Here is a 25,514-nt window from a genome sequence, read left to right on the forward strand (position 1 = left end):
GATGCGATATCGGTCAAAGAAAAGAAGGAATGAATGAAAGTGGACGTTGGTACCGCTTGCTGTAACTTATGTGCATGTTTGGTAGTGTGCGCCCAACGCGTTAAACGTTCGACGTAGACATGTCACGTGTTACTAACTGTATATAGATTCTCACCCAAAAGGTACTCAAATTCTGGCCACTAATGATTGTAATGGATTCAACAAGTAGACAGCGGAGATGATGCATCTATGATATGCCTACGTATTATACTTCCCTTGCTCTATATCCATTATACCTTGAGAAAAAAAAAAGCTCCATAAATTCCCAGCTATTCTTATTTGATTATAGATTTAGCACTCCTATCGTGCGTTTTGTTGCTTGTTCTCTTCTATTATAATCTATTATACTTGGTATTCATCATTCTGTTCGCTTATGACAGTGACATGATATGGCGTTCACTTATTTCTTGTAAGAAGCAGTGACGTTGGAGCTCTTACCGAGATCCAATGCCAGGGCCACCTTGAAAGCAAGATCGGGACTGTTCATAACACCTCGGAAGTACTCGTGGCCGGGACCAAAAGCGTAAACGGGAACGTCAACCTGTCTTTGTTAGCGATTGCTATGATAATGCGATACTCACCAAAGAGTGGACTCCTTGTCCCTCGCCGGTACCCAAGTTACCAGTCATGGCGAAACCTCGTTGATTGTCTTCGGGGTTGAAGAAGTATCCGGTGGTGTTCTTGACAGCAGGTAATCTCTCGTGGTCTGTGTTGACCTCGAAGTCCTCTCGGTGATCAGGGAAAGCAGCCCAACCGTGGGCAATAGTGTATCGAGGATCCCAGGTTACTGGGAAACCTTCACCCTGTGGGCTGTCGAAGATGGTGTGGTTGGTAGCGAGGACATCTTGAGGTACCTGGTAGGCGGAGAGACCGGAGTTTTGGTAGGTTCCAATGGCATTTCGCTTGGCTCGGTCAGACTCTTGTTGTTGTAGGTATTTGGTATCAGCGGAACCGAAGACGTCGACTGTGAGGGCCGACACAGTAAGCAGGGTGTACAGTCAATAACTCTGGGGTAGGTCTCACTCACATCCGTGTCCGTGATCAGCAGTGACGACAATGAGGGTGTCTTCGAGTTCGCCAATCTCCTCCAAGTGTTTGAGGGTAGCTCGGACAGTGTCATCGAGTTCGAGTACTTCACCAAGAGCACGGTCAATGTCGAGAACGTGCATTTCTTTGTCGATGAGCTGGCACATCGAAAATTAGCCTAGGCGAAGCAATCAAGGTGATCCCCACTCACGGCAGCTTCAGACATAAGCATGAAACCGGTGTTTCTCTCCTTGGCTCGGGTGTGGAGGATGTCAATGGCCTTGAGAGTCATATCTTTGAGACCTGGTTGATCACGACTACAAGCAAATGTAAGTCAGCAGGATTCCAACCAACTGGAGACCGTAAACTCACGCTCCCCGTTCTCCTTGAGGGGTAATGGCGAGGTCCAAGAGGTCAGTGTAGATATTTTGGTCCAGCCAAGTACTGATGTTTCCTCGGGTGAAGATAGCAAGGGCACGCTGAGCGTTGTCGAAAGCTTCCAGTTCGGTCTTGGTGTAGCCTACTTGGTAACCCTCGGAAGCCCATCGGTCGAATTGGGAGACGTTGTTGTTTCCAGGTCCAGGAAGGAAGTTTTCGGCACCACCGCCTGAGACGTGTTAGCTGAATTCCGCTGATACAGTAGCAAAACTCACCAAACAAGAGATCAACACCTTCCCAAGGGAACCAAGAGTAGTTACCGGCGACACCGGTAAGGTATTGTTCGATGACAGCGGTGTATTGGGATCTTTGGCTCTGCGATAATCAGCATATGGACCCATTTGACTATTACTCACGGTGTGAGTGCAGACAGCGGCGGGGGTAGCGTCGGCAATGTAAGCTTTGCTGACGATACCGACTTGGCCACCTTCGATTCTTCGGAACATCTCGAAAATGGTCTCGACTTTGGGGTCACCGAAAGCTTTACCGGTGGAGCTGGAAAGAGTCAGTGATGGCTGCGAATCTACAAGACTTACTCCTGTTGATGCACGATCGTCAGCGGGCTGCTTTGAGATTTTGAAACGAATTGCGAATCTCACAGTGTATGCATTGAGACCATTCACGGTCATCTTTTTTCCTGAGAACAGGGCCGAGGCAGAGTTGGCAGAGTCGGTGATGAACGAATCAAGTCTGTATTTGACAGGTCAGCTAGCAACCCGATCCGCAGTCAAACCTGCACTCACGAATGGGTCATCTGGGAGCCGTATCCGGGACTATCAGATGCGACATCTAGTCAGCAGTGTATGGGATCGTCGGTTAGGAATGAAATTCAGCTCACGCCTCATCAAGCTTGAGCTTGCTTTGGTATTTACCGTTGATGGTTTTGTGTCCGAGAAGACGAGCAGCTGAGAGCATAGATCCGGCCATACCATCACCAACGAAGAAGATTACGTTCTTGGCTTTCTTCTGTTCGGCGAGGTCGGCGACAGTCCAGGTGGCTTTAGTGGTGTCGCCGTTGTTGTAAGTCAAGACGAGTTCGTAAGTCCCGGGAGTGTGCAATTGCAGGTTTCGGTACGACTTGGCGGCGACGTTGACAGGGGTAGGAGCGTGAGCATCTTCGGCAAACAGATCCTCGTAGTATGTAAAATTGTATTTCTCGACTGTCGATAATATCAGCAGGGTTTGTATTCATAAGCAAAACACAACTCACGTTTGGGATCACTCAAACCGAAGAACTGAGCGATATCAACGAGTTCCCCACCTTCACCGCCGATCTTGACGGAAAAGTTCTCATCAACTTGACCATTGTTGTAAGCCTCGGATCCGTTGACGGGAGCTTGGACTTCGATACGGAGATCGAAAGTTTCTACAGAAGAGAAGAGGAAATCAGCGGAAGGAACCGGCTATAGATGATGGTAGGACTCACGACCGGCGATGAAATCAGTTTGATCGGGAGGGAAGACACAACCTAATTTAGGACAAGCAGCGGTCCTTCGGAAGGTTTGACCGAAAGCCGGGGCGGCAGCCAAAGCACCAAGAAGGAGAGCAGAGTAAACCATTTTGATGGATCAAACTGGATGAGGACTTGATGGTTGAAGAAGAGTACCCGGGGGATTACGATGCTCATGGTTGACTATATATAGTAGAGAGCTGAAGAAGTTGCAAGTATGGTACACTTGTATGAATTGAGACAGGGGTGGCGCCAATCATTCGGCAGGTGCGCACCAAGACAGAGTATACCGCACACGTGCATGAGACATGACAGATGGATGAAATTCTGGTTGGTCTGTTTATCAATCTGTCTATGAAGGGCATATGGTAAATCCAGGGATGTGTAGGAACCGGGATGGAGATTGTACAGTACCAGGTACGAATCCGACAAGAAACATCAAGAACATGGGCATGAACAGATAGAAAGAGGTGAATCAAGAGACGGTGAAGCTTAGGCCCAAAGTATTCTGTCCTGCGAAGCAAAGTATGCAGCAGGGACAGGGTAGGAAAAGGTCAAAAACTGGACGTTGACGAAGCCGAGAAGGGGACAGAGGAGAGGAGGATAGCGGAGAGAAGATGTAGGATTAATAGATATGACACGATATGTAACGATCAATCACAATATAGTATGTATGGGACAACAAACGTGCGATGAGATCGATTCAAATAAAAGTATTTGTGGTAACATGTAACATCACGTTCATCATCAATGAGACTAGCTCGTGCTTGGCATTGCAATCATCGATCAGCGGACATGTCCGAGGAGTCAGGCACACCCTTGTCGCATGGTTGGCGCGTGGGTGCTCATAGGGTCCAATACACTTTACTGTGCCACAAGGCGCCTCGTGGTGGGAATATCGGCGATATGAGATTTCAGGTGGGTATGGATTATTATTTCTCACTTTCACGCTCTCTCATTGTTCTTAGATTGATGATAGATGATAAAGAGAGAGTAGTTATAGACAGTCAGTCATCTTATAGACAGGTATCACCTCGTTGATCACTCATATCGTCGATTAGAGGAACGGAAATCCTGTTCACTGTCAAGAACACAAGGAATCAGCCCGCCATCAACCCTCTCACATATCGGAACAGCAGCTCAACTTGAATCCGCACATACCCAAAACTTCCTGCAGTAAAGGATCATCAACATCAACAAAATGGCCGAATATGACCTCACTCAAGTTAGTCGACTCACCACCTGTTCTCCTGCCTATATCTTGGTTGATACTTTTTCCGTGCTGACTGCTCGCGTATAGAAACTCATCCCTCACCTCGACCGACATCTTGCCATCCCCCTTCTCAACCACCTCACTGATATCGCCATCTTCCCTGCCGAACAATTAGCCAAAGCTCAGTGAGTCGTCGTTCGATTATAAGCACATGATCTCGTGTGTAAATGCTCAAACCATGGTATCACAGGTATGACCTCGTCAAGGGTACAAATATGGTAGATTATGTGGAGCAGTTGCATGAACAGGCGAAGCCAGATGAATCAAGGGATTTCGAAAAGTTGCGACAAGAAGCTACAGCGAGGTACCAAGAGTTACAGGAGAAAGCACAACCAGTGATGAAAGTGATAGAGGACCCAGATGCCGTTGCCAAGTTGAGAAGTGGTGTGGACAAGGATAAGAACTTGGATTTGTTGAGATCAGAATATAACGTGAGTAGCAAAACCACATGTCCAAATGCTGTCGCTGACATGCATGTAGATTGATATCGATCAAATCAATGCCCTCTACCACTTTGGTCAATACCAATACACTCTCGGCGCCTACGCTCCCGCTGCCAACTTCCTTTACCACTTTTTAATCTTCTCTCCCTCCCTCGACCTCAACATCTCCGCCCACTGGGGTAAATTATCCTCCAACATCCTGTCCGGAGAATGGGAAGCTGCCTTAGTGGAGATCAAGGATTTGCGTGATGCTATCGACAACCCCCATGGAACCTCTATGGCCAAACCATTAGCACAGCTACAAGCTAGAACCTGGTTACTCCATTGGTCGTTGTTCGTCTTCTTCAACCTGGGTGAAGGTCAAGGATGCCAAGGTCTACTCGAAATGTTCCTCTCTCCAGCATACCTCAACACGATACAGACGTCATGTCCTCACCTCCTCCGATACCTCGTCGCCGCCGCTATCATCTCACGTAGAGCACCAAAACCTGCTGGAACAAGGGGAAACCGTGATCACGTTAAAGAGTTGACGAAAATCGTTTCAATGGAGGAATACCAATACTCCGACCCGGTCACCGGTTTCTTGAAGGATCTGTTCGTCGATTTCGACCTCAACCAAGCTCAGAAACGATTGTCAGTGGCCGAGAGTGTCGTTCGATCAGATTTCTTCCTCTCGGGTTTCGCGGATGAGTTTGTGGAGAATGCTAGGTGGTTGATAAGTGAGGTCTTCTGCAGGATACATAGGAGAATAGATATTGGGTAGGTGGTTTTACGTGGTTCCAAAACAGGCTTGAAAGCTGACTTTCTCATTCTAGTGAATTATCTAAAACACTCAACTTGTCCAACGAGGAGGGTGAGAAGTGGATCGTCAACTTAATTAGAGATTCTCGAATGGGCGTAGAGGCCAAGATAGACTTGAAGGAAGTGAGTAAAGTAAACCTCTTGTGACCTCGCAAATCACCAGTTGGCTGATACGAAATTCCACAATAGAACATGCTCCACATAACCCGACCACATGCTACTCCTACAGCAACACTCATCGAAACCACCCGAGGTCTTGCCTTCCGATCTCAGGCTATCCAATTTGCCATGCAGAGCAGTGCAGGGGATTCTCGTGGGGAGCGAGGGGAGCGTGGAGAGCGTGGAGGTAGGGGTGGTCGAGGAGGACGACCAAGAGGTGGTGCACCAGCCAGAGAGGAGGTTACAGCATAGTGTCGTTGTCATAGAGGTCACGTTAGATGCAGCGTCGGCGGCAGCATAGTAGCTTGTGTATATGAGAGATCATGCACGTTATCATCGTCAATTGCAGCGTAGCTCGTTGTTTTTGAGGTCATGTCAGTCGCAGCGTAGATGGCTGCATGAGAGGACTCCCACGGGGTTAACATTGAAAACCGTTGTTCCAGCGTTCGACTATGTATGTATCCTGACCAATCCTCAACCCTCGATGTGAAGACCGCACGATCATACATATGGACATGGACTGTAATCAAAGACTAAGCTGACTCTATGACAGCCCTGAGGGTCGCTTCCAGTTGATCCTGAGTTTGACCTTCCGCCCACCATAACCCCTTGGCCTCCCTCTCAATCCCATCCCCATTCACATCTATTTTCGCATCCGTAACGCCAGCTTTTGTCTGCCTCACTCGCTTCTGAGGAGCCGCGTCCTCGCCATTCTTCCTTTTCGTTATATACTCTAAATACTCGAGGGAATGAGGCTGCTGAGCCGGAATGGGGATCGTGCCAGGAGCGAGAGGTGGACCAGAGAACCAGAGGACGTGTCCTCGAGCATCCCGTTCGAACAGTCGGGCTGTTGATGATATCAGCTCAGCTTTGTCCACAAACAATCAAACAGATACGCGACCTACCAGTTTCAGGAGGAAGCATCTCTTTCACAGCGGTCTGGTCCATGGCTTGAGCACCGCCCATGACCGCAGCAATAGTCCGATTGGGATAAAGGTAAGGAGCGCTTGAAGAGGACTGCGATTGTGGCATGGGTGGTCGTTGCATAGGTTGAGTATGGGTAGCAGGTGTCGGTGTTGGGGGTGCTGGAGGTCTAGACGGTCCCGGAGTGGGTGTTGGTATCTGGACAGAAGCGGGAGTAGGCGTGAATGTAGGGACGGGTGAATGGTTGATGGGTGAGTCGATGACAGGAGGCGGTTGAGCATCTCTTTTAGCCGCCCTTTCTCGTCTTCGCGGTTTCTCTTTCTCCTTATCTTCATCGTCCTCGCCTTCATCATCCCCAGCTAGAATCTTCTTCGGTTCACCAAAGAACCCAGGTCCTTGTACACCTCGTAGGAAAGGTGATTTCACCATTGGCACTTCGATATTTCGCTCATACGATATAACGGACATAAATTCGGATTGGCGCAACTCCTGAGAAGGTCGATTAGCCATGTTAATATGAGCATAGCAATGACTTACATCAGGTATACAACTGTTCCAGTTCTTGATTCGCACCATGTAATGTTCGCGATCATTGAATCTAGAATGACATACGTCTGGAAAGATGTAAGCGTCAATTCATGTGCAATGCTAAATCTGACTTACAGCTTGGCCAACCTGGATAATACTCTCCTGCTCTGGGCCGACCCCGAATGTATTTCACATAAAATTGAACCGAAATCTTCTCCAGTATATCTTCCACTGGGTGATCACAGAAGTGACCAGTCTTAAAGACTTCTCGCTCGAAGAACATCTTGTCGGGTGTGTGGACGGTCTGAAGGTACTTATTAGCTCACAAAGTGTTGGGATACTCATAAAACCCACCTGTTCAGGTCGGAAATACCAGCAGACCGTAACATGGTGTGTCCTGTATCCTTTTGTTGGAACAAAGGTCTTGAAGATCTGTCCTATGATGGGTCTCGTAGCATCGTCCGGATTGATAAGATGAACGTAATCACCTGATATGTCAGCTACGCTCGCATGAGATTCGACTCACCCATACGGAACGCCTGTCCTTTGTGTCTGGCCTCTGAGGTAAATTGTCTATCTTTCGTACCGACTCTAAACGTTGTGATACCAAAACCGACTTGATCTTCCGCTGCTCCAGCTTTCAGATCTTGAGCCGTTTCATGCATGGATCTAGCATTTCCAGGACCGGCAGGGAGAGAAGCGAAAAGGGTAGCCGATGGTGCTGGTATGCCCGATCCAGGCAATGGCATGGGATAGACAGCCGTAAGGGCGTTGTACAGTCGCTGGAGCACGAGCACCTTGCCATACTCCACCGATCCGTCATGATAATACCGCCTTGCCTTTTCGAACAATCTGGTCATGTCCATGTCGAACGATCGAAGAGTGTCATAACGATTAGCTTTGGCCATGCCTTGTATAGCGGCGAAAGATACTGGTGTCTACAGGATAATTAGCTCAATATGATCACAATCCAAAGCCAACACTCACATCAAACGAAAGATACGGGATATCAGCGACGGCTGGCAGGTAATCGAAAACTTCCCCAAGTCGTTGACCCCTGTTGACGATATCAGCTCTATCCAATTGAAATGAGAGACAGTCACGCTCACCTATCATCCCTGTACCCAATGATCGCCTCTATCACCGCACGTATACGATGAGGCCACATCGCCGGACCACCCGTACTTCTATCATAGTCAGGAGCGCCTTCTCCGAACCATCCGTATCCCTGGACACCTGCAATGACAGGATCACCGGGGAGGACAGCTTGTGGACCGGGCCATCTCGGTAATCTTGCATCAAGAGCAGTCATGACACTCCTATCTTTCTCAGCTTGAGACTGTCTTCCGGTTTCAGAAGGTGTCGGAGAGGCAGGTTCCGCAGGAGGTTGAGAGAGGGTGCGGGGGACAGGTGATGGGATTGGGACATTCGCATGTATTGAAGGGGCGAGTTTGGACACAGGGGTAGGCGATGGTGCGGCGGTCCTCACCTCTGGTATGGGAGGGAGATCGGGAACAGGTGTGACGGGTTTAGCTTCAGTCATTGGAGTGGATTTGGCCTCGGGTAATGGTGTGACTGATTTGCTCGGCACTGAGGAACCGCCTCTCTTCTTTCGCCCTGGCTTGACGGGGCTGCTGTGATAAGGATCGGGATTGGTGAATATGCCTGTCTCGGCGTGAGTCTTCCAATCGCTGTGTATCTGGTCCTAGAGGCATGAATAATCACGTCAACTGTTGTTTCGATAGACAGTCATATCACCCACCTCAAGCCGCTTGGCATCGGCCCATAAGAGTGATTCTTCTTCGTTATCTGTTGGGGTGATTGGTCTATCAGCATGACTCTGATGAAATAGGCATTACTTGGTAAGACTGACAATGTTTTGCGTTGAGGAATACCAAATGCAGTTGCTTGAAGAAAGCTTCGGGGATGCTGTACGTCTGTGCTCCGAGATGCGTCTACATGAACGAGATGATATGGTTAGATGAGACTCGAATACCAATGACCAGAGGACTAGACTATGTAGTGATGAGTGGTCATACTCACTGCTATATTATCCAAGCACTCTGGTTCAGGTATAGCCTGATAGTAATCTTCGTACTCGACCTTGTCCGGTAAATCACGAAAGATGTCACTCATCTTCCGGCTATCGTCCATTCATTACACAAACATTAGTTTTGGAGTTTCTTCTTGCATATTTAGCTACGCGACTGACCTTCCGTCCTTGGCTTTGTACACGTTCTCCAACATCTCTTTACATGCTTGCCACTGTGGTTCATTCATCCCCTTTCCCTCCACCAGACCTGGGTACTGAGCTGGGATGGGTAACGCGTTTATCGTTGTCCGTTGACGCGAGCCACTTGCTTTTCTTGGAGGCATTATAGGGGAATTTCTGTTCTGTCCAGATGTCCAGCTTGAGTGTGAGAAGTAGACGGGATGTCTGAATGGGATTTGGGTGCTTTACCAAAGGAACATAATCATGAGTCGAGCGTGAGGTTGTCATACATGAGATTCAATTAACATGCATGGATGGTTTCACTGTGTTTGTTGTTCCCTCATATCAGAGTAATGTTCCAGCTGGATGTCAAGTCACGTGAGACAACACCTTGTAATGACCCATTACAATTTCAAAAGAGAAATTACAAAACAAATCGTAATGAGCTGTAATAGATCAGCGAGGATGTCACCCGCTTTCCTTTCGTCCATGTTGTTCCTTCAGAGGTCGTATCCCAAACTCATCAATCACAAGGTGTATATTTATCTAACTTCTTTCACCTTGTTAACTTGACTATTCGATATATACCCTCTTGATACACTGCCAAACTTCGTCAAATGCTCGATCACGTCTCCATCTCCCATCAGAGTGAGTTCCTCATCCTCACATGGTGCTTTCGACTGGTGGCTGATCCTCACCCTTCTTATCGCAGACGGCCTAATCCTCTGGTCTCGGTCGTTCACCCCTACTTTCGAGACTTTGGCCAAGACATCAGCCTCGCCGGTCAATGCATTGATCAAGGAGGCATTCATCGAGGGTAAAGCTAGGAATGAGGAAGAAGCATTTGAGAAGGACGGATACAGCGTGAGGTGGACGATGGAGAATGGCTTGGGTCTGGTCTTTGTGGTGAGTCGACATGTACTGTCAGTGAAACGAGTGTACTTAACAAGAGCTCTGCCTTCAGGTCGTCTTCCCAGCTCTCCTTCCATTGACGTATATCCCTGAACTCCTCCAACGAACCAAGCAGCTCTTCATCGCTCTATTCCAACCATATCTTCAATCCCTCATCGACTCGCTTGCAGCTGGGACTCTGGTACTCTCTACAGCTTCCACAACCGCTTTAAAGATATTAGAGGAGAAGATAGACGAGGAAAGATGGAGCGCCATCTTTGACAGATGCTTGAAGAGTCTGGAAGGTGTGAGTGACTAGATCATCATCGGACGCAGAATAGATAGCTCAATGCTGCTCAATAGTCCCGAAAACCCGCTCGTACTCCTGTCAATCTCCATAGGCAGGCTCAGCTGAACGCTGCGTCGGATGCATCAAGTGGGTCATCCTTACATGCTATATAGTCTACTCCATCGCTAATACTCGCATCCAGCTCCCGCTCTTTCGGATAACGAGAATACACCTGTCACGGCAGAAGAGATAGCTAAGAACGTACAAGCTTTGAAGACCAAGATGAAAGGGGGCCGTGGGAAGGGAGGCAGGGGTGGACGAGGTGAAGGGTGAGTGCATTATCCTCACTCTTGTAACTATACATTAACGAGAATTGCAGCCTATCGCCATCACCTTCACCATCCCGCAAAACCCCCAACAACGCCACAGCCAAACTTATGCGAAAATGGGGAGACTCGCAAGTCAGTGCCAATGACATGGCCGCTTTGGACTTCTCTGCCCCTGCCGACACCGATGCTCCAGTCGATACCGAGGGTCTCGTCTCCAACGATGCGTTAGGAGTAAGAAGCGCTTCAGGTGCTTATGAGGTGGCTGATTGGGATTACAAGCGGTCGAAGGAGAGCGATCTGCCCAGCGAAGAAGATATTCTGGCTAGACGTACAGACCAGCTTAGCATTAGCACTAAGACAGAGGATGAAAATGTGGAAACGAGCACATGGAGTAACATGTTCTCTAGGCTGACTGGAAAGAAGACGTTGACACAGGAAGACTTGAAGCCGGTCTTGGTGGAAATGGAGAGGCATCTGATGAGCAAGAACGTAGCAAAGGATATCTCGGAGAAGATGTGCGAGAGTGTTGGTGCAGCTTTGATAGGGAAGAAACTTGGAGGGTTAAATAGTGAGTAGAATGTCCTATGAGGCAAACACAATATTAATCGCGTTGCACAGGTGTCAAATCCGAAGTGCAAAATGCTCTTTCAGTCTCACTGACTCGGGTGCTCACTCCCAAAACCTCTACTGATATCCTATTGGAGATTCAGCGGAAACGACAGGCATCGTCCCTTGCTTCTCCCGACGCACCACCTGATCCGTACGCTCTGACTTTTGTGGGTGTTAATGGTGTTGGCAAATCTACCAATCTGTCGAAAGTGTGTTTCTGGTTACTGCAGAATGGGTTGAGGGTCCTTATCGCTGCTTGCGATACCTTCAGAAGTGGAGCCGTAGAACAACTGCGAGTGCACGTTAGAAACTTGGGTGCTTTAGGTCAGGAGATGGGTATGGGGGAAGAAGAAGGATCAAAGAAGATTGAGCTGTTTGAGAGAGGTTATGGCAAGGATGCGGCTGGTATAGCGAAGGACGCTATAGCGTATGGTAAGTCACATCGCGATGTATCGCATGGTCATTACTAATATAATGCTTTCTAGCCAAGGAGAACCGGTTCGACGTCGTTCTTATCGATACTGCTGGTAGAATGCAGGACAACGAACCCCTGATGAGAGCGCTGGCCAAGCTCGTCGCGGTCAATAACCCAGATAAAATCATTTTCGTTGGAGAGGCTCTAGTGGGTAACGAGGCGGTCGATCAATTGAGCAAATTCGATCGATCGTTGAAGGATTTCTCCAGTGCCGGGGGCGTACAGAAGAAGAGAGGGATAGATGGAATCATCTTGACCAAGTTTGATACCATTGTGAGTTGGGTGGAAGTCTCGTGGTGAGGTATAGTACATTGACTGATAGATCGATTTGACAGGACGATAAAGTGGGAGCGGCATTATCCATGACCTATGTTACTGGTCAACCGATCTTGTTCGTAGGATGCGGACAAACATATACCGATCTAAGACAGTTGAAAGTGAATCATATCGTTCAAGCATTGTTGTCATAGTCTACATACAGCATATATAACATAATCATGTACTATATAATAAATACACAAGCGACGTTTAAGATTACACTGCACTGGAATTTAATAAATTATAGTTTACATCTTCTCTCGCATATCCAGATCTGCCTTCAGACCTTCAATCAGTTCCTGCATAATCTTAACCTCTTCCAAATCCCCTTCACCAACTCTGACCACCTCACTCCAACTCTCTCGTACTATCTGACCCCTGACCTTTCTCAGCTCTCGTACCTTCTCATCCCGTTCGTACCGTATCTTCTCGAGCTCCAAACTCTGCTCATCTTTCTCCGAGACTTTATCTGCAAGAGGTGTTCGAAGGGCAAATCGGCTGGTGGCGAGACCGAAACCGAAATCTAGCGCTTCGATCGATGAATCGTCCTCGGCGGTAAAGCTGAGTTCGACATCTTTGAGCTGATCGTCTGGATTGTGGGATGTCCATGGGATGGAGGTGATTCGGGGTAGAGCGGGAGTTTGCATAATTGATGGTCGGGATGAAGGTGTGGTGGGGATTCGAGAGGGGCGAGATGGACTTGCGAGGCGGGAGGGGCGAGATGGGCTTCCCAATCCTGAAATGGAGATGCCAGACGTCAGCGCGTGATTAAGAAAGAGAGGGAATTGTGAACCATCTAGGAAAGAACCGCTGCTCACCTAGAAACCTCTTTTGGGGATTACCAGCATGTTCAACAAAGGGATCTGGGGATTTGAATATGTCTTTACTATTGCTAGAGAGAGTCGAAGATGGTTTGAAGCTTGTCGACGAGCTTGCAGCTGAAGCGATACGAGAGGTGGTGGTAGAGATTGTCTTCTTGGGACCAAGAGGGTTTGAAGCTGGTCTTGCGTTTGGACGAACAGGTGCTGGGTTCGAAGGTTTTGTAAGACCCAAAGTCGAGCGACTAGGTAACAACCTTTTGCTTGGTGAAGTACTGGTTGATGAGGGTCGATCATGACATGATACCTTTTCAATATCGTTAGGAGTGGTCTTTCTGTTCGAGCGGAGGGGTATGGAAGGTTTGCGTGTGACTGTGGTTTGTCTTACCAGGCTAACAGGAGCTGGAAGTATGGATAGGGCGGTTGATCCTGCAGCTGGAGGGGGAGGGGGAGGTCTGATAGTTGGGTTGGAGGCTGCTCGGGGAAGTCGTGAGCGTTTGGAGTTCATTGTGGTTGGATTGCAAGGATGTAAGTCGACTGCTGTTGAATGGTGTGAAGCGTATCTCTGATGTCTGCTCGAAGTCAGCGTAAAAAGGAAAGGGTGATACAAGAGACACAAACATCAGACTTAAGGTAACGGACAGATCCCGCTGCGCCGGCACGGACATCCTAGTAGAATGGAAAGTGTAGAACATGATTCAACGATACCAACAATGTACAGGACCAGTACATCACCGAAGTGGTCAAATATAACAGCATAGAATTGGGATCAGTATGCAACCAACACCTTGGTGGGTATCCATCGACTACCCTCGACCCTGTTGCAGCCAGAGGATCCAGTACTGCTATATGTAAAATGTAACTGGAACATATGTGATTGTACCTCGATGAAGAGAAGGTTCTAACTATCTAGTATAGCTTCATGTATCTGATATGCTGCCACGTGGTGTGTGTGTTTCATGTTTATTTTGGACTGTTGTATATGTTGTATATTAATATGTACGTCATAGTATCGTGGTGGGTTATACATTTTTGGTTGTTTCTATCATGTTATGTTTCTTTCATGATAAAATACAAACAGCTGGATAATAGAATCCAATCCAGTTGAATCCATCCCATCCCCACTTGCTCCGATCAGAGAGTACAACGATAAAACAAGTGAACTCAACGGAACCCATCTTATATATCAAATAGCAATAAATCAACCTAGACTCAAGAGCTTTGGATCATTCGCCACCCATTTCAAGTCACACCGAGTCTATAAAGTCAAAGCAACAGGCCAAAAATGTCCGCCATCGCTTCTAAAGCTGTCACAGTGCGTTACCTGCCCTTCCTCCTCTTCAGTCCTCAAGTACAATCCCCCTCTCTCACGATCATGTCTTCTCTCAAGCCTTGGTCAAGCTGAGAAAGAACCGCAATCGACCATATTCCTTTGGCTGATCTTGTACTTTTACTCTTCTGTACAGAAAATCCTCAAGAATAGGGTATCGCAGCAAGCACCCCCTGATCCGCACATCGAAATCATCGTAGATGCCAATGGGAAGACGAAGAGGGTAGTGGTAAGTCACTCGCACATCCAGTTGTTTGATGCCGTTCAACTTTATCTGATACAACTCCCCAGCGACCCTTACCGGAAGGTCTCTCAAAGCGAGACAAGAAAGCCTTGAAAAAGATCAGAAGACGAGCTCATTATTTGGATAAGGGTATGAATCTATGTGGTTTCAGAGTGGGATGGACATTCTTCATCGGTAAGTTACATCTCTTTCTGGCCAACAGTGCAATGAGGTTGGACTGACAGCTTGGGTATACTGTGGTATTAGGTATCATCCCTGGTGCTGGTGATGTGGTTGACGCTGGACTCAATTACTTCCTGATCGTTCGACCATCGAAGAAGTTAGATATCCCTCAGAGTCTGTTGAGCAAGATGTTAGTGAACAATGCGATATCTGCTGGGTTAGGGTAAGTCGGGGGGTTTCCACCACTATCTGCGGAATATGAGTACGCTAAACGGTTGATTAACTGATCAACTCTACAGGTTCATCCCAATTGCGGGGGATATCTTCCTCGCAGCCTGGAAAGCCAACTCTCGAAATGCTCATCTGTAAGTTCTGGCTTTTCTGTACCTGAAGGACGAAGCTCACGGCGTCACTTGTCATCCCATTCTTCGCATATCTACCTTCTCTCGCGCCTCTCCAGCCTCGAAGAATTCCTGACGATCCGAGGCCAGGAGCTCCTCGCAGCTCAAGGTCAAGGTCCAAATGCCATCAACGCCAACGAAGCTGCAGCTCACGGTGTCTCACCAGAGGCACTTAGAACAGTCTTTGGGCCTGGTGCAGGAATGAATGAGGATGTAGAAGCTGGACAACCGCAGAAGAACAAGGTCAAGCCTGGCAGGGCGTAAAGGGGTTTCATCTTGCGGGAAGTCACGGAATAGATGAATTCTGGATCAGGAAACGAGATGAATTTAATAGAATAGAGAGGGGTATTTATGGAATTCGAGGGAATTGGGAAGGTCATTTTCAAGGTAATAATTCGTCATTTGTGTTGTACCCTCTCTTGTGCATATTTCATCATCATTCCAGTATCATACACGTACAGATATCAATCAATGCAACGATTTGGCCATTAGAACACCCCTTCGTTGAAATCCATGGCTACCACATCTAACGTTTCCCATTCGCCGCCAGCTTTGTTCTGTGGACGAGGGCAAGGGATCAGCATATCTTGAGCCTCAGGCGACCATGATTGTGTCCAGAGGCAGTGCAGCTCACCTTAAAATCCTCGTGGACAGGATCTTTATCAAGGTAATAAGCTAGATCATCCTCGTTCTTCAAGATACAACGATGATCAGCGCCGATGACCAACGCAATTACGCGATCTTCTCACTCACCTCAAATTCCATCACGAAGCAAACCTGCATTCCTCTATCTTTACCCTCTGTGCTCATCTGCCTCCCACCTCGCGCGATCTGTATGTACGGCTGACCAGTTACGGGATGTAAGCATGTTTGAGGTAAAGCAAGGAAAGCTTCTCGAAGGGCTTGAAGACCCGTAGCTGATCGGGTTTTGAAAGCGACTATGAGTGGGTGATGAGATTAGCTGGCTGGGTACGAGAATGATGGAAGCATGATGAAGGACCTACCGATGTGGAATACGACCATGCTGATTGCCTTTCTTCAAGGTTTAAGAAGGGTTGGGTTGAGAGATGAGATGATGAAGCTCATATGTGAACTAGGTGTTGAGCATCGCAGGAGTCGGTCGGGCATTGTCCGCTGTTACATGCAGGTTACATCATCGTCATCACTTGGTGGAGGTGTTCCTCATACACAACAACATCATACATTGTACTTGCATCCTCTCTTCTTGTACGTATGCATCTGTAGCATCTGTACAAGCTACAAGCAATCCAAGCAACCTGGGATATGAGCAATCTACTCAGACGGGCGCACTATGTACCAGCTGTCATCCTGGTAGCTTACGCTGCCTTGCTGGTATTGATGACGATCCCAGCCGTACAGCGCGAGTGAGTGATACGACACTTACACAAGGACTATCTGGACGGATGAAGGTTGACGACTATGCGATAGATTTCTATTCTTGCATCATATACCAATACCTCTGTTCCCAGATTTCGACAATCCACAGAAGTATGGCTTAGGACGTGAGTGAAATTCCCTCTTGAGATATCTGGTGATTGTGCTGAGGCTCAACCCTGTGATAAATAGCTTTCAAGACTAGGAATATAAGGTTGAATACCTCTGATGGAGTCGAGATAGGAGCATGGCATGTCTTGTGAGTCCCTAAATTTTCCTCTTTCTGACACCGAATATTGAATGGACGATTGAGACTGACTGCAGAATGTGACAGACCTCGAAGGGTATATGAGACCTTGGATCCATTCCCTCCTCATTCATTACCCGCCGACGAGGTATGCGATCAAGCTTTCAGCAAGCGCCCTACCATCCTCTACTTCCATGGTAATGTGAGTGATCTTGTATACCTCTCATCGTCTTGGGCTGATCCCGCATCATGCAACCAGGCAGGTAATCGAGCGACCTCTCATCGAGTCAGGAGTTACTCATCATTCTCGACCAACCTCGATTGGTAAGTCCTCCCCTCACCCCTCAAATGTCGAAGTGAGTGGCTTGGGCTGATGTCAGACATGCAATATATAGTAACGTCCTGGTCATTGATTATCGAGGGTTCGGCGATTCCCACGGAACACCCACAGAGGAAGGGCTAATGAAAGACGCAAGAGCAGCGCATGATTTCGTTGCGGATGCTCTAGAACGAAGCGGATTGTCGCGGAAGGAAGTGGAAGAACAGATCATCCTAGTTGGACAGAGTCTGGGTACGGGAGTGGTATCGGGTCTGGCAGGTCAACTGGCTTCAGAAGGTGAGCAGCGTGCTGATTTCCTGCATTGATCTTTGCGGAAATGGTACTCGTCGCTCGAGCTGATCAGTTCCAATTTGTAAGCAGATATAAAACCCAGAGCTCTGGTCCTTATAGCCCCTTTCTCATCTATCACAGAACTCGTACTGAGGTGAGTTCTCTTTATACCCACCACTCATGTCAAATAACCAACTAACCCAACCTTCTCCCACTAGTTATCGCTTGCTCAAGGCGATCCCTCTCTTGGGACCTCTGAATATCTTTCCTGCAGCCCAGCGTGAGCAACCAACATTTACTTCCTATGTCCTCTGAACGTTCACTGACATGCTCATGCTCATTCAGGCTTCTTCCAATCATTCCTCTTACATCCCTTCAACTCCATCGAAGCACTCGAGGTGAGTCGCCACAACTTGTGTTATCTAAAATGGACATGACAATGACCGAGTATATTCCGCTGCTTATTATCTAGAAAACCTCCTCACCAACACTCATCCTCCACGCGATCAACGACAATACCATCCCGTACTCTCATTCTGCTCGATTATTCACATCGTTACTCGACTCTGCTTCTTTGACCCCCTCATCCGTCAAGGAGAGAAACTACAGGGGCTGGGGGACTGTACGTTCGGTAGATAGAGGAGATAAAGGAGAAGTGGTATGGTGGGAAGGACAGAATGGAGGTCATGATAATCTAGGCTGGGCGGAGGGGACAATCGATCTGATTGCTCGAATTGCAAATTTATAGAAATAGAACATGCTTTTTAGGACAATAGTAGCATGAATAAATATTTAGATGTCACATATTGATTGAATTCTCTCGTCATTTGTATATATAGTATTTGATCTTAGAGCAACGAATGCATCGGTTGCTTCGCTTAACGATCAAACTTACCATTGTTTCCATTCCCCCGCCTGATGACCTAAGGGTATAAAGTCGGGTCAGATCCACCAGGTGGAAACTTCAACTTTGCGAGAAGTACCGCATCCCTACGATGTTGGATGGTCAGACTCATGTCCCAGTCTGAAGTAAGGAGACATCAGACTCACGCTGCGGTCGACGAACACCTCGACACCTTACAAGAATATTTCAACTCATGTTCATCCAATTCAGAATTCTTCTTCTCCTCTGATGCTTTACCTGAAGGCGATTTGAAAGCTTTCGAAAGATCTACAGGTGGTTCACGGTTCACCGTCCATGTACCCCATGGTTCGCCGTCGGTACGATAAGATGAAGCGTGGACATTGAAAGTTAGGGTTGTTCGGGGCGTAAAGTTGGATATGACCATTGCGTAATTCCGGGCAGTGAGTGTGCCGACGACCTGACGTCCTCATCAGCATTTGATATTACATGATGTCGAGACGCCATACTCACTATTATGACATCTTCCTTGCTTATTTGATGTTGATCGCCGAATTCTTGTAGGATCCAATGAATGTTGGCGGTCAGGTATGATCGAGCTTCTGCCAGAGATTTGTATATCTCGAATGTGCCATCCTCTACTATCAGAGCTGCTTGCTTCATTCCCGGCTTGAGGGGGAATGGTATGCGTCGACTGACGGCTTTCCTGTGACTATCCTCAGCTAGGTTCAACTACTCACACGATCCACTTACTGCGAGCTCTCGCCTGTTGGCTTGATAAAATTCGTCAAAGCAGCTACTATATCCAAACCTTTCTCGGTGGTACCTCGAGCGTTGACCGCCACTCGGTTAGTGTGTAGAGCGCCAAACTCGTCCAGATACGGCATCGGCGGAAGCTGCCTGACACCCACGGGAGGGAGGTGTGCGTCCATGAGATGAACAAATTGACCATGTCGGATATATCCTATACTTCCTAGGGGGACTGGTGAGGGGAACCATAAAGCGATAGACAATCGATCATCAAAGCCGTGGGAGAGGTAGTGTCGATAGTGTCGTTCTGCTCGATCGGACTCGAAAGATGGCTGCGTCTCGAGATGTGCAGGTATTGAGGTTACCGAGCCTGAAGAGCTGGACATGTCTTCGTTGTAATCGAGAAGTGGTAGGCGACTGGTGGCTGGTGAGATTGCCCTATTTATACATAGGATTAGCTATCCGACGCGTTACAAGCTGGAATAGAAAGCACTCGACAACTCACTGTTGCTCATCAGGTGCTCCTCCCTCACTAGCTGTGGTGTAGGAGGTCTCTGTAGTTTCCGATGACGACACTGTCAGATAGTAAGCATCTTCCCACGTCCCAAGGATATCACAACTAACCTGTAACATGTGTATGCTGTCTCTCAGGCTCTTTGGCAGGTGTGTATATGGTTGACAATTGTTCCACCACCACTTCGAACGTGGGTCGATCTTTCGGGTTTTGAGCCCAGCATTTCGTCAATAAATGCCATAAGCTATCCTCAACGCCGGAGGGACGAGCAGGTCGAGCCCCATCTGTGATATCATAAGCATGCTCATCAAACGCAGTCAATAGGTGATCTGACTTACTTCTGATGTTCTTTCTTACAATACTGTCATCGACATAGCCAAAAGGCACTGATCCCGTCAAAACCTCATATACCGCCATGCTCCAAGAGTAGACGTCGTTCTCTCGGGTCAAAATCCCTCCAGCTAGTCTCTCTGGGCTTTGCCATCTCATTGTTCCAGCCAGAGGAGTCGGTTGATCGGCAAAGTCATGCGACTTGGTGGTATAGTCCATCTTGAGTTGACTGAGACCAAAATCGCATACGATAGCATGTCCATCATCGTTGACCAAAACGTTTGAGGCTTTGAAATCTCCATGAATGATATCCCTTGAGTGCAGGTATTCCATTCCTTGAGCCATTTCACAGATCAGCGCCAATTTGTTGGCCTCTTTTCCCGAAAGCGATGAGAGATAGTTGAGTACGTTTCCGTTCCTCACTATGAAAGCATGTCAGCTGACATTCTTCGCTGGTATTCATAGAAGGCTTCAACTCACTGAACGGACTGACGAGAAACCATGGAGGTGGGCCAGTGGTACTGGAAGCTCCGTAGAACCGCAAGACACGATCGCTCTTGAGTCTACGCCAAACTTCCACTTCCTTGACAAAGAGCTTCGCAGCATGTCAGCTCGATGTGTAACTTGGACATCCTCACAGGTCATCACATACCTTGCGGTCTGCCATTGGAGTAAGCTCCTTGATAGCCACATCCAGACCTTGCCATCGACCTCGCCAAATGATGGAGAAATATCCCGAGCTGCTCAATCTCAAATAAATCTTCGGGTTCAAGATTTCCAATGAACCATGACTACTCACTTGATCCTCTCGTCGTGGGTGATCTTCTCGTCATGTGATATCTCCAAGTTGGTGATTGTCCACTGAAAGACAATTAGCGTTTCACACAAAACAAGAAGGATAACAATACTCACGTCTGGTACTTCGCCTTGATCACTATCGCTAGTTCGCCGGAGAACCTATGTCCCAAACATGAGCTATGACCTTTGCGTACAGTCAGATGACTTGACTCACATCAAGAGCCTTTTCAAAGAATTCTCGATGAGGACTCTTTTCTCCCGGAGATTGTGAACCAGACTCCCATACTGATCTGAGAGGTGGCGTACCCTCCTTCCATTGACCGGATCTTCTAGCTCTCGCACCCACATCTGTCATACCACTGGAAGAGGAGGATATGGACGCGACACTATCTTTTCCTCCGAGGCCTTTCCAATACGGAGGTAAGGTAGAAGGGGGTAGGGTGATAGAAGTAGGAGGAATGATGGGACTTTCAATAGCAAGGTATGATGAACCTTCGAATCCTCCTAAAGGTGATGTTGGGTGATGACTGTTGTACTCGGCTTGTTGTATGATAAGCATCTGATCAAGGGACCTTTGCAAAGTCTTGATGGCTTCCTGCTGGGCCTCACCTACACAAGGCGATAGTGTCAGTCGTGATTGATAATGAGACTTATCACAACTCACTCTTAAGTGCAAGAGCTGCCAGCATCTTCTGATCGCTCTTTCTTGCCTCATCCAGCTTCTGCAGCAGGATTTGCATATCATTGTCGTGGTCCACTTTCGACTGCTCTTCCCATGCTGCAGTGGATATTTGGGCTTGTAGCTGCATGCATAGGTCAGCATAACTCCTACCGCTAACATGGGAAACTCACCTGGAATATCCTGACGAAATCTTCCAAATCTTCGGTCGCAGCGGCGATTTGTCTAGAAGTCTCGTCAGAGTGCAGGTACAGTTTGAGGAAAGATCGCTCCGCAAGCCTGACAAGAAAACGATTATTGGAGTGCAGGTGACTTCGTAACAACATTAGCACCCCTCGGTATCAAGGAAGAGATGAGCTTACATCAAGAGCTGGTTGATATGATTGATCATGATGGGTGGTATGAGACCCTTATGCTGTATGATGGCTTGCTCAACCGCTTCGAGAACGGTAGCCGATCTTTCGACCTGCACTTATGTCAGCTCGCGCGTCGAAGGAGATGAACAAGAATGACTCACTAGACGTAGAGCCGCTACTCTCCCGATAGAGATGTTCTCCGCCGACAGCACCATGGCTAATACTACGGACACCGCTTCTCCCACTCCAGGCATCCAAGTCACCGCACCCATAGCGAGACCGGCGGCGAGGCCCTTAAGAACTAGAGTGGTGGTATTGAGCGCATCAACCTTTTTCTGTGCATTGATCACGGCTTGGTGGAAGAGACTGGTCGAATCGACAGAACTCGATGTTGATGAGGGAAGGGGTTTACCGATTCTCGTTACCGATTGATCAGGGATGGGATGCGTCAAATGCGATGACAGAGCTTGAGGTTTGGTTGAGACCGTGATCGTCCCCTTTTCTACTACTGGTTGAGTCGGAGAAGTTACTTTGGTAGTCACATCACCCTTCGCATCGTCATCGGCGGTAGAAGTTGATCCCGTCGATATGTTTGATTTCTTCTTGGATCCTAAACCGGAAAGGAACTCCTTCATCTTGTTACCACTCTTCTCATCTTTACTCTTCTCCGATGTTGTGGGTGATTTTGGTCGTTTGAGTAAGTCGAGGGAGATTCTTGGCTTGGACTTGTCGCTGATAGAGGAAGGGGTGTGGGTGTCCTTTGGAGGTACAGGAGGTGGCGAGGGCATGGTAGGTGAGCATTTAGTGGGGTCAGATGATAGGTGATGAGGTAGGACGTGAACAAGGGATGAAAGTAGAGATGAATGGGCCCGACAAGCGTCGGTGGGTGGGTGGGTGGCGATGGATTGGATAGATCAGATAGTTGAGTCAAGAGTTGAGAAATGAAGAATGAAATTTTGAATGATATATTATCAGGGTAGATAAGATTAAGAGTATACAAGTATTGTAGTGTGAGTGAGTGTGGTTGACTGGACTCTGGACGATGCTCATATCCTTGATTATGAGTATGGGTACAATAGAATAGTGTTGGTTTGACTGATTCCTAGTCTGATGGTTACCAATCACATATTCCAACCCATCCTTTGATTACATCAGTGGTGTTTGATATATTCTTTAGTGTGATAATCAGTGTCACCGTGTTGTGTGTGCATACACAACACAGGGACGTCAAAGCGCATAGCCGTAGGCTTTAGCTTGATTAATCCAGTCACACTGCCTTGCCCTCTTGCTCACCATCCCATGTCCTCTCATGGGTCTACCATGTTCCCCCACCTTCTCATCACCTCGAGTTGCTCTAACGATCCCCATATGCTGATCCTCCCGTATACTTCTATTGAACAAGGCAAATCAAATAAAGCAAAGCAAGACACGCGATCACGACTCTTAGGTACAATCAACATTGTATGATCACGTCGGATCATCGGAATAACCGGAACCATATGGTCGTGGCACTACCGTCGTCGCATGTTACGGGTGCATTGATATGGTACCATCCACTCAAACAATACTCACGCAGTGAGGCTGTTATATGCAGAGAAGGATGTCAGCAGCTTCTTCAACGGTTTACTAGTCGCCGGATCATACTTTCAACCATGATACTGTAGGTGAGACCGCTGTGGTGGCGAGCTATCCATTATGTCTATACCCTTTGTGAGGTCCCTTCCGACATGATCTGAATCGAGACCCCATGACAAGGTTTGTTTCATGAGAATGATGACCAATGATATCATCGGCTCCTCCCCTCTCAAGGACTTTGTGCTCAGGGGAGCCCTGAAGCACAGGTGGAATCACCTCGATATCGTGTCATCCATTGACGACTTGATTGCAAAACTCAATCCTTTATGCATTTATCGGAGTGAGAATAGCTCTGCATTGGCTCACACTATGACGGGTCCAGGCTATCGTCGCATCGAATGACTACAATATGAACTGTATGTCAGGTTCAAAAGGAGTTTCTGCAAGTCACATTGCTCTGGCTACCTTGCACTCCGAAGCATCAATAAACCGACACAATCCAGCCTGACCAAACATGGATCTTTTAGCATTAGGACTGGTAGTGCCAAAGTGTAGTTCATCGCGGATAGAGACAGAGAAAGCACCTGCGACATCGACCTCCTTTGTCGACGTACCTGGCAAAGAAACGACATCCAAAACATCTCAGCAACAGCTCACAATTGATCTCGCTCAACGCTTGATGAACGCTGCCAAGAGAGTCACCACCGACCAAAAGGATATATTCGCTTTGCCTACCTTTTGTAACTTGGCCATTGATGAAGAAAAGGCCCTTCTTTTCGCTCGAACATTCTTGGAGGCTTCCGATCAGAGCACCGTGGCGAGGCAGAACGGAGCTGCCGCTCGGGAGCTGCGCGATGAGCTCACAATGATCATGAAGCGTGAACAAGAATTCAAAGATACTCTTCAGGAATCTAGGGAAACCTTGATCGAGGATACATTGAAAGCGGTGGAAACTGGTGACGAATCAAAATTTATGGAGCTGTACCGCAATGCTCAACATTCTTTCTCGCTCCAGCAGACTGAAAGTATGGAAAACACCGTCAGGATGCTGGACAAGGTTAAACAACTGAGACGAGCTGGAATTCTACCTGATAACGTCAAAGATAAAGCTAGCCTTTCTGCGCTGTGCGATTCTTACGGATCTCGACCTTTCGAACACCACCCAGCGTCGCGATCGACACGTAATGGCTCGACTCTGAATGATGCTCTGAAAATCGGCGGATTCCCGATCAAATCTAGTCTCGCCACAGATTTGCAGCGATATGCATCTGGCAAACCAGAGAAGGGGTATTCCTTCGACGTGCATAAAGGTTTCATAGCTCTGCGCAATGACGAACTGGCGGCTTTGAGCGCGAACTGTGTCAATATCATCGATTTTGCTACAGAAAAAGATATGGCTAGCAAGCTCAAGAAGCTTTCGACAAAGCTTGGTAGCCTTCGTGAGAATTCTGGTGATCCGCTGGGAGTTCGCCTCAGAGGAGCGATGGAGAAGGATTGTCCCGAAACCGTGATTGCTTGTCTGAGGCGTATGTCCGAGAAGTTTGACGAAATAGTTAGCTTCGACCCTGCAAAGATTGAACAATTGGGGGAGAGCTTGATCAATCTGGCGAGAGGAATCGATTATGCCAAGGAACAGGCAAAAGAGAGCAAGATCGAACGGTGAACAGGGTCGGTCGATCGATCACGGAGCCAGATGTATTGTATGTATGTAGTGCATAATTTGAGTTCGCTGTACATTATCAGCTGAGGTTATCGATTTGATGGATTTTGCAGATAAATATCATAGTTGCATGCAGGGCGAATGTATCACAAGTTACCTTGCACTAAGTCTTCAACACTCGTCATCATCGGAGTGCACTATAACATGATTCGACCGGAAACGAGATTGCACCTGAAACGAGAATCCTCTTTTAAAGCTTAGGCTGTTATACCTTTATCTCATGCAGATCATCATTTTCAAAAGACATGTTTAATATCAATGCATTATTGATTCTCGCAGCATCGTGTACTAGGCGTTTTACTGATGCCAAGCAAAAAGTAACTGTGAACCTCACATGGATCCGCTTCCCTGTCCTCCTTGTTGGCCTTCTGTAAGCCTGCCCCTGGTCTGCCCCTGGTCCTCCTTGTTCTCTCCTATCTATCCCTCCTGCGTCAACTCCTCTCTCTTCTGCCTCAGACTGCTCACTTTCTCCCTATCCCTTGGGGAGCCTTCTAGCCACCAAAGATCACAAGAAGAGGA

General features: G+C 47.7%; 10 protein-coding genes across 10 annotated transcripts; 5 read left to right on the top strand and 5 right to left on the bottom strand.

The window, feature by feature from the left end:
* Positions 1 to 439: 439 nt before the first annotated feature.
* On the bottom strand, positions 440 to 3,062 carry I302_102722 (uncharacterized protein; the record flags this gene model as incomplete). The annotated part of the gene is made up of 11 exons (XM_065869548.1): positions 440 to 580; positions 633 to 1,003; positions 1,067 to 1,223; positions 1,277 to 1,382; positions 1,438 to 1,672; positions 1,719 to 1,818; positions 1,875 to 2,193; positions 2,247 to 2,276; positions 2,342 to 2,663; positions 2,714 to 2,869; positions 2,930 to 3,062. The coding sequence occupies 11 exons, from the start codon at positions 3,060 to 3,062 to the stop codon at positions 440 to 442; spliced, it is 2,070 nt and encodes a 689-aa protein (XP_065725620.1).
* A 1,092-nt stretch (positions 3,063 to 4,154) lies between these two features.
* I302_102723 (eukaryotic translation initiation factor 3 subunit E) lies at positions 4,155 to 5,881 on the top strand (the record flags this gene model as incomplete). Its single annotated transcript, XM_019188095.1, has 6 exons — positions 4,155 to 4,178; positions 4,254 to 4,351; positions 4,417 to 4,657; positions 4,707 to 5,428; positions 5,485 to 5,593; positions 5,660 to 5,881. 6 exons carry the CDS (start codon positions 4,155 to 4,157, stop codon positions 5,879 to 5,881), a joined length of 1,416 nt encoding a protein of 471 aa, XP_019050973.1.
* A 281-nt stretch (positions 5,882 to 6,162) lies between these two features.
* I302_102724 (uncharacterized protein) lies at positions 6,163 to 9,457 on the bottom strand (the record flags this gene model as incomplete). Its single annotated transcript, XM_065869549.1, has 12 exons — positions 6,163 to 6,476; positions 6,535 to 7,042; positions 7,091 to 7,167; positions 7,217 to 7,385; positions 7,436 to 7,518; positions 7,608 to 8,019; positions 8,069 to 8,138; positions 8,191 to 8,786; positions 8,844 to 8,890; positions 8,955 to 9,036; positions 9,125 to 9,224; positions 9,294 to 9,457. 12 exons carry the CDS (start codon positions 9,455 to 9,457, stop codon positions 6,163 to 6,165), a joined length of 2,622 nt encoding a protein of 873 aa, XP_065725621.1.
* A 453-nt stretch (positions 9,458 to 9,910) lies between these two features.
* On the top strand, positions 9,911 to 12,356 carry I302_102725 (uncharacterized protein; the record flags this gene model as incomplete). The annotated part of the gene is made up of 9 exons (XM_019188097.1): positions 9,911 to 9,941; positions 10,006 to 10,199; positions 10,258 to 10,491; positions 10,548 to 10,620; positions 10,676 to 10,802; positions 10,853 to 11,370; positions 11,421 to 11,843; positions 11,897 to 12,159; positions 12,222 to 12,356. 9 exons carry the CDS (start codon positions 9,911 to 9,913, stop codon positions 12,354 to 12,356), a joined length of 1,998 nt encoding a protein of 665 aa, XP_019050975.1.
* A 96-nt stretch (positions 12,357 to 12,452) lies between these two features.
* I302_102726 (uncharacterized protein) lies at positions 12,453 to 13,530 on the bottom strand (the record flags this gene model as incomplete). Its single annotated transcript, XM_019188098.1, has 2 exons — positions 12,453 to 12,940; positions 13,023 to 13,530. The coding sequence occupies 2 exons, from the start codon at positions 13,528 to 13,530 to the stop codon at positions 12,453 to 12,455; spliced, it is 996 nt and encodes a 331-aa protein (XP_019050976.1).
* A 777-nt stretch (positions 13,531 to 14,307) lies between these two features.
* On the top strand, positions 14,308 to 15,423 carry I302_102727 (uncharacterized protein; the record flags this gene model as incomplete). The annotated part of the gene is made up of 6 exons (XM_019188099.1): positions 14,308 to 14,337; positions 14,489 to 14,581; positions 14,644 to 14,770; positions 14,843 to 14,981; positions 15,058 to 15,123; positions 15,219 to 15,423. The coding sequence occupies 6 exons, from the start codon at positions 14,308 to 14,310 to the stop codon at positions 15,421 to 15,423; spliced, it is 660 nt and encodes a 219-aa protein (XP_019050977.1).
* A 224-nt stretch (positions 15,424 to 15,647) lies between these two features.
* On the bottom strand, positions 15,648 to 16,182 carry I302_102728 (uncharacterized protein; the record flags this gene model as incomplete). Its single annotated transcript, XM_019188100.1, has 4 exons — positions 15,648 to 15,716; positions 15,794 to 15,850; positions 15,913 to 16,097; positions 16,164 to 16,182. The coding sequence occupies 4 exons, from the start codon at positions 16,180 to 16,182 to the stop codon at positions 15,648 to 15,650; spliced, it is 330 nt and encodes a 109-aa protein (XP_019050978.1).
* A 261-nt stretch (positions 16,183 to 16,443) lies between these two features.
* Positions 16,444 to 18,159, top strand: I302_102729 (uncharacterized protein; the record flags this gene model as incomplete). The annotated part of the gene is made up of 10 exons (XM_019188101.1): positions 16,444 to 16,544; positions 16,609 to 16,682; positions 16,747 to 16,813; positions 16,889 to 17,003; positions 17,061 to 17,125; positions 17,197 to 17,417; positions 17,502 to 17,565; positions 17,630 to 17,691; positions 17,757 to 17,809; positions 17,884 to 18,159. 10 exons carry the CDS (start codon positions 16,444 to 16,446, stop codon positions 18,157 to 18,159), a joined length of 1,098 nt encoding a protein of 365 aa, XP_019050979.1.
* A 175-nt stretch (positions 18,160 to 18,334) lies between these two features.
* On the bottom strand, positions 18,335 to 22,488 carry I302_102730 (uncharacterized protein; the record flags this gene model as incomplete). The annotated part of the gene is made up of 16 exons (XM_065869550.1): positions 18,335 to 18,401; positions 18,462 to 18,733; positions 18,787 to 18,979; positions 19,027 to 19,461; positions 19,529 to 19,598; positions 19,648 to 19,821; positions 19,876 to 20,289; positions 20,348 to 20,462; positions 20,520 to 20,607; positions 20,667 to 20,728; positions 20,780 to 20,824; positions 20,880 to 21,274; positions 21,330 to 21,468; positions 21,518 to 21,656; positions 21,707 to 21,810; positions 21,862 to 22,488. The coding sequence occupies 16 exons, from the start codon at positions 22,486 to 22,488 to the stop codon at positions 18,335 to 18,337; spliced, it is 3,339 nt and encodes a 1,112-aa protein (XP_065725622.1).
* Positions 22,489 to 23,789: 1,301 nt separating this feature from the next.
* I302_102731 (uncharacterized protein) lies at positions 23,790 to 24,938 on the top strand (the record flags this gene model as incomplete). The annotated part of the gene is made up of 1 exon (XM_019188103.1): positions 23,790 to 24,938. One exon carries the CDS (start codon positions 23,790 to 23,792, stop codon positions 24,936 to 24,938), a length of 1,149 nt encoding a protein of 382 aa, XP_019050981.1.
* Between the last annotated feature and the right edge of the window lie 576 nt (positions 24,939 to 25,514).

Source organism: Kwoniella bestiolae, chromosome 1 (assembly GCF_000512585.2).
Source record: "Kwoniella bestiolae CBS 10118 chromosome 1, complete sequence".
Lineage (NCBI taxonomy): Eukaryota > Fungi > Basidiomycota > Tremellomycetes > Tremellales > Cryptococcaceae > Kwoniella > Kwoniella bestiolae.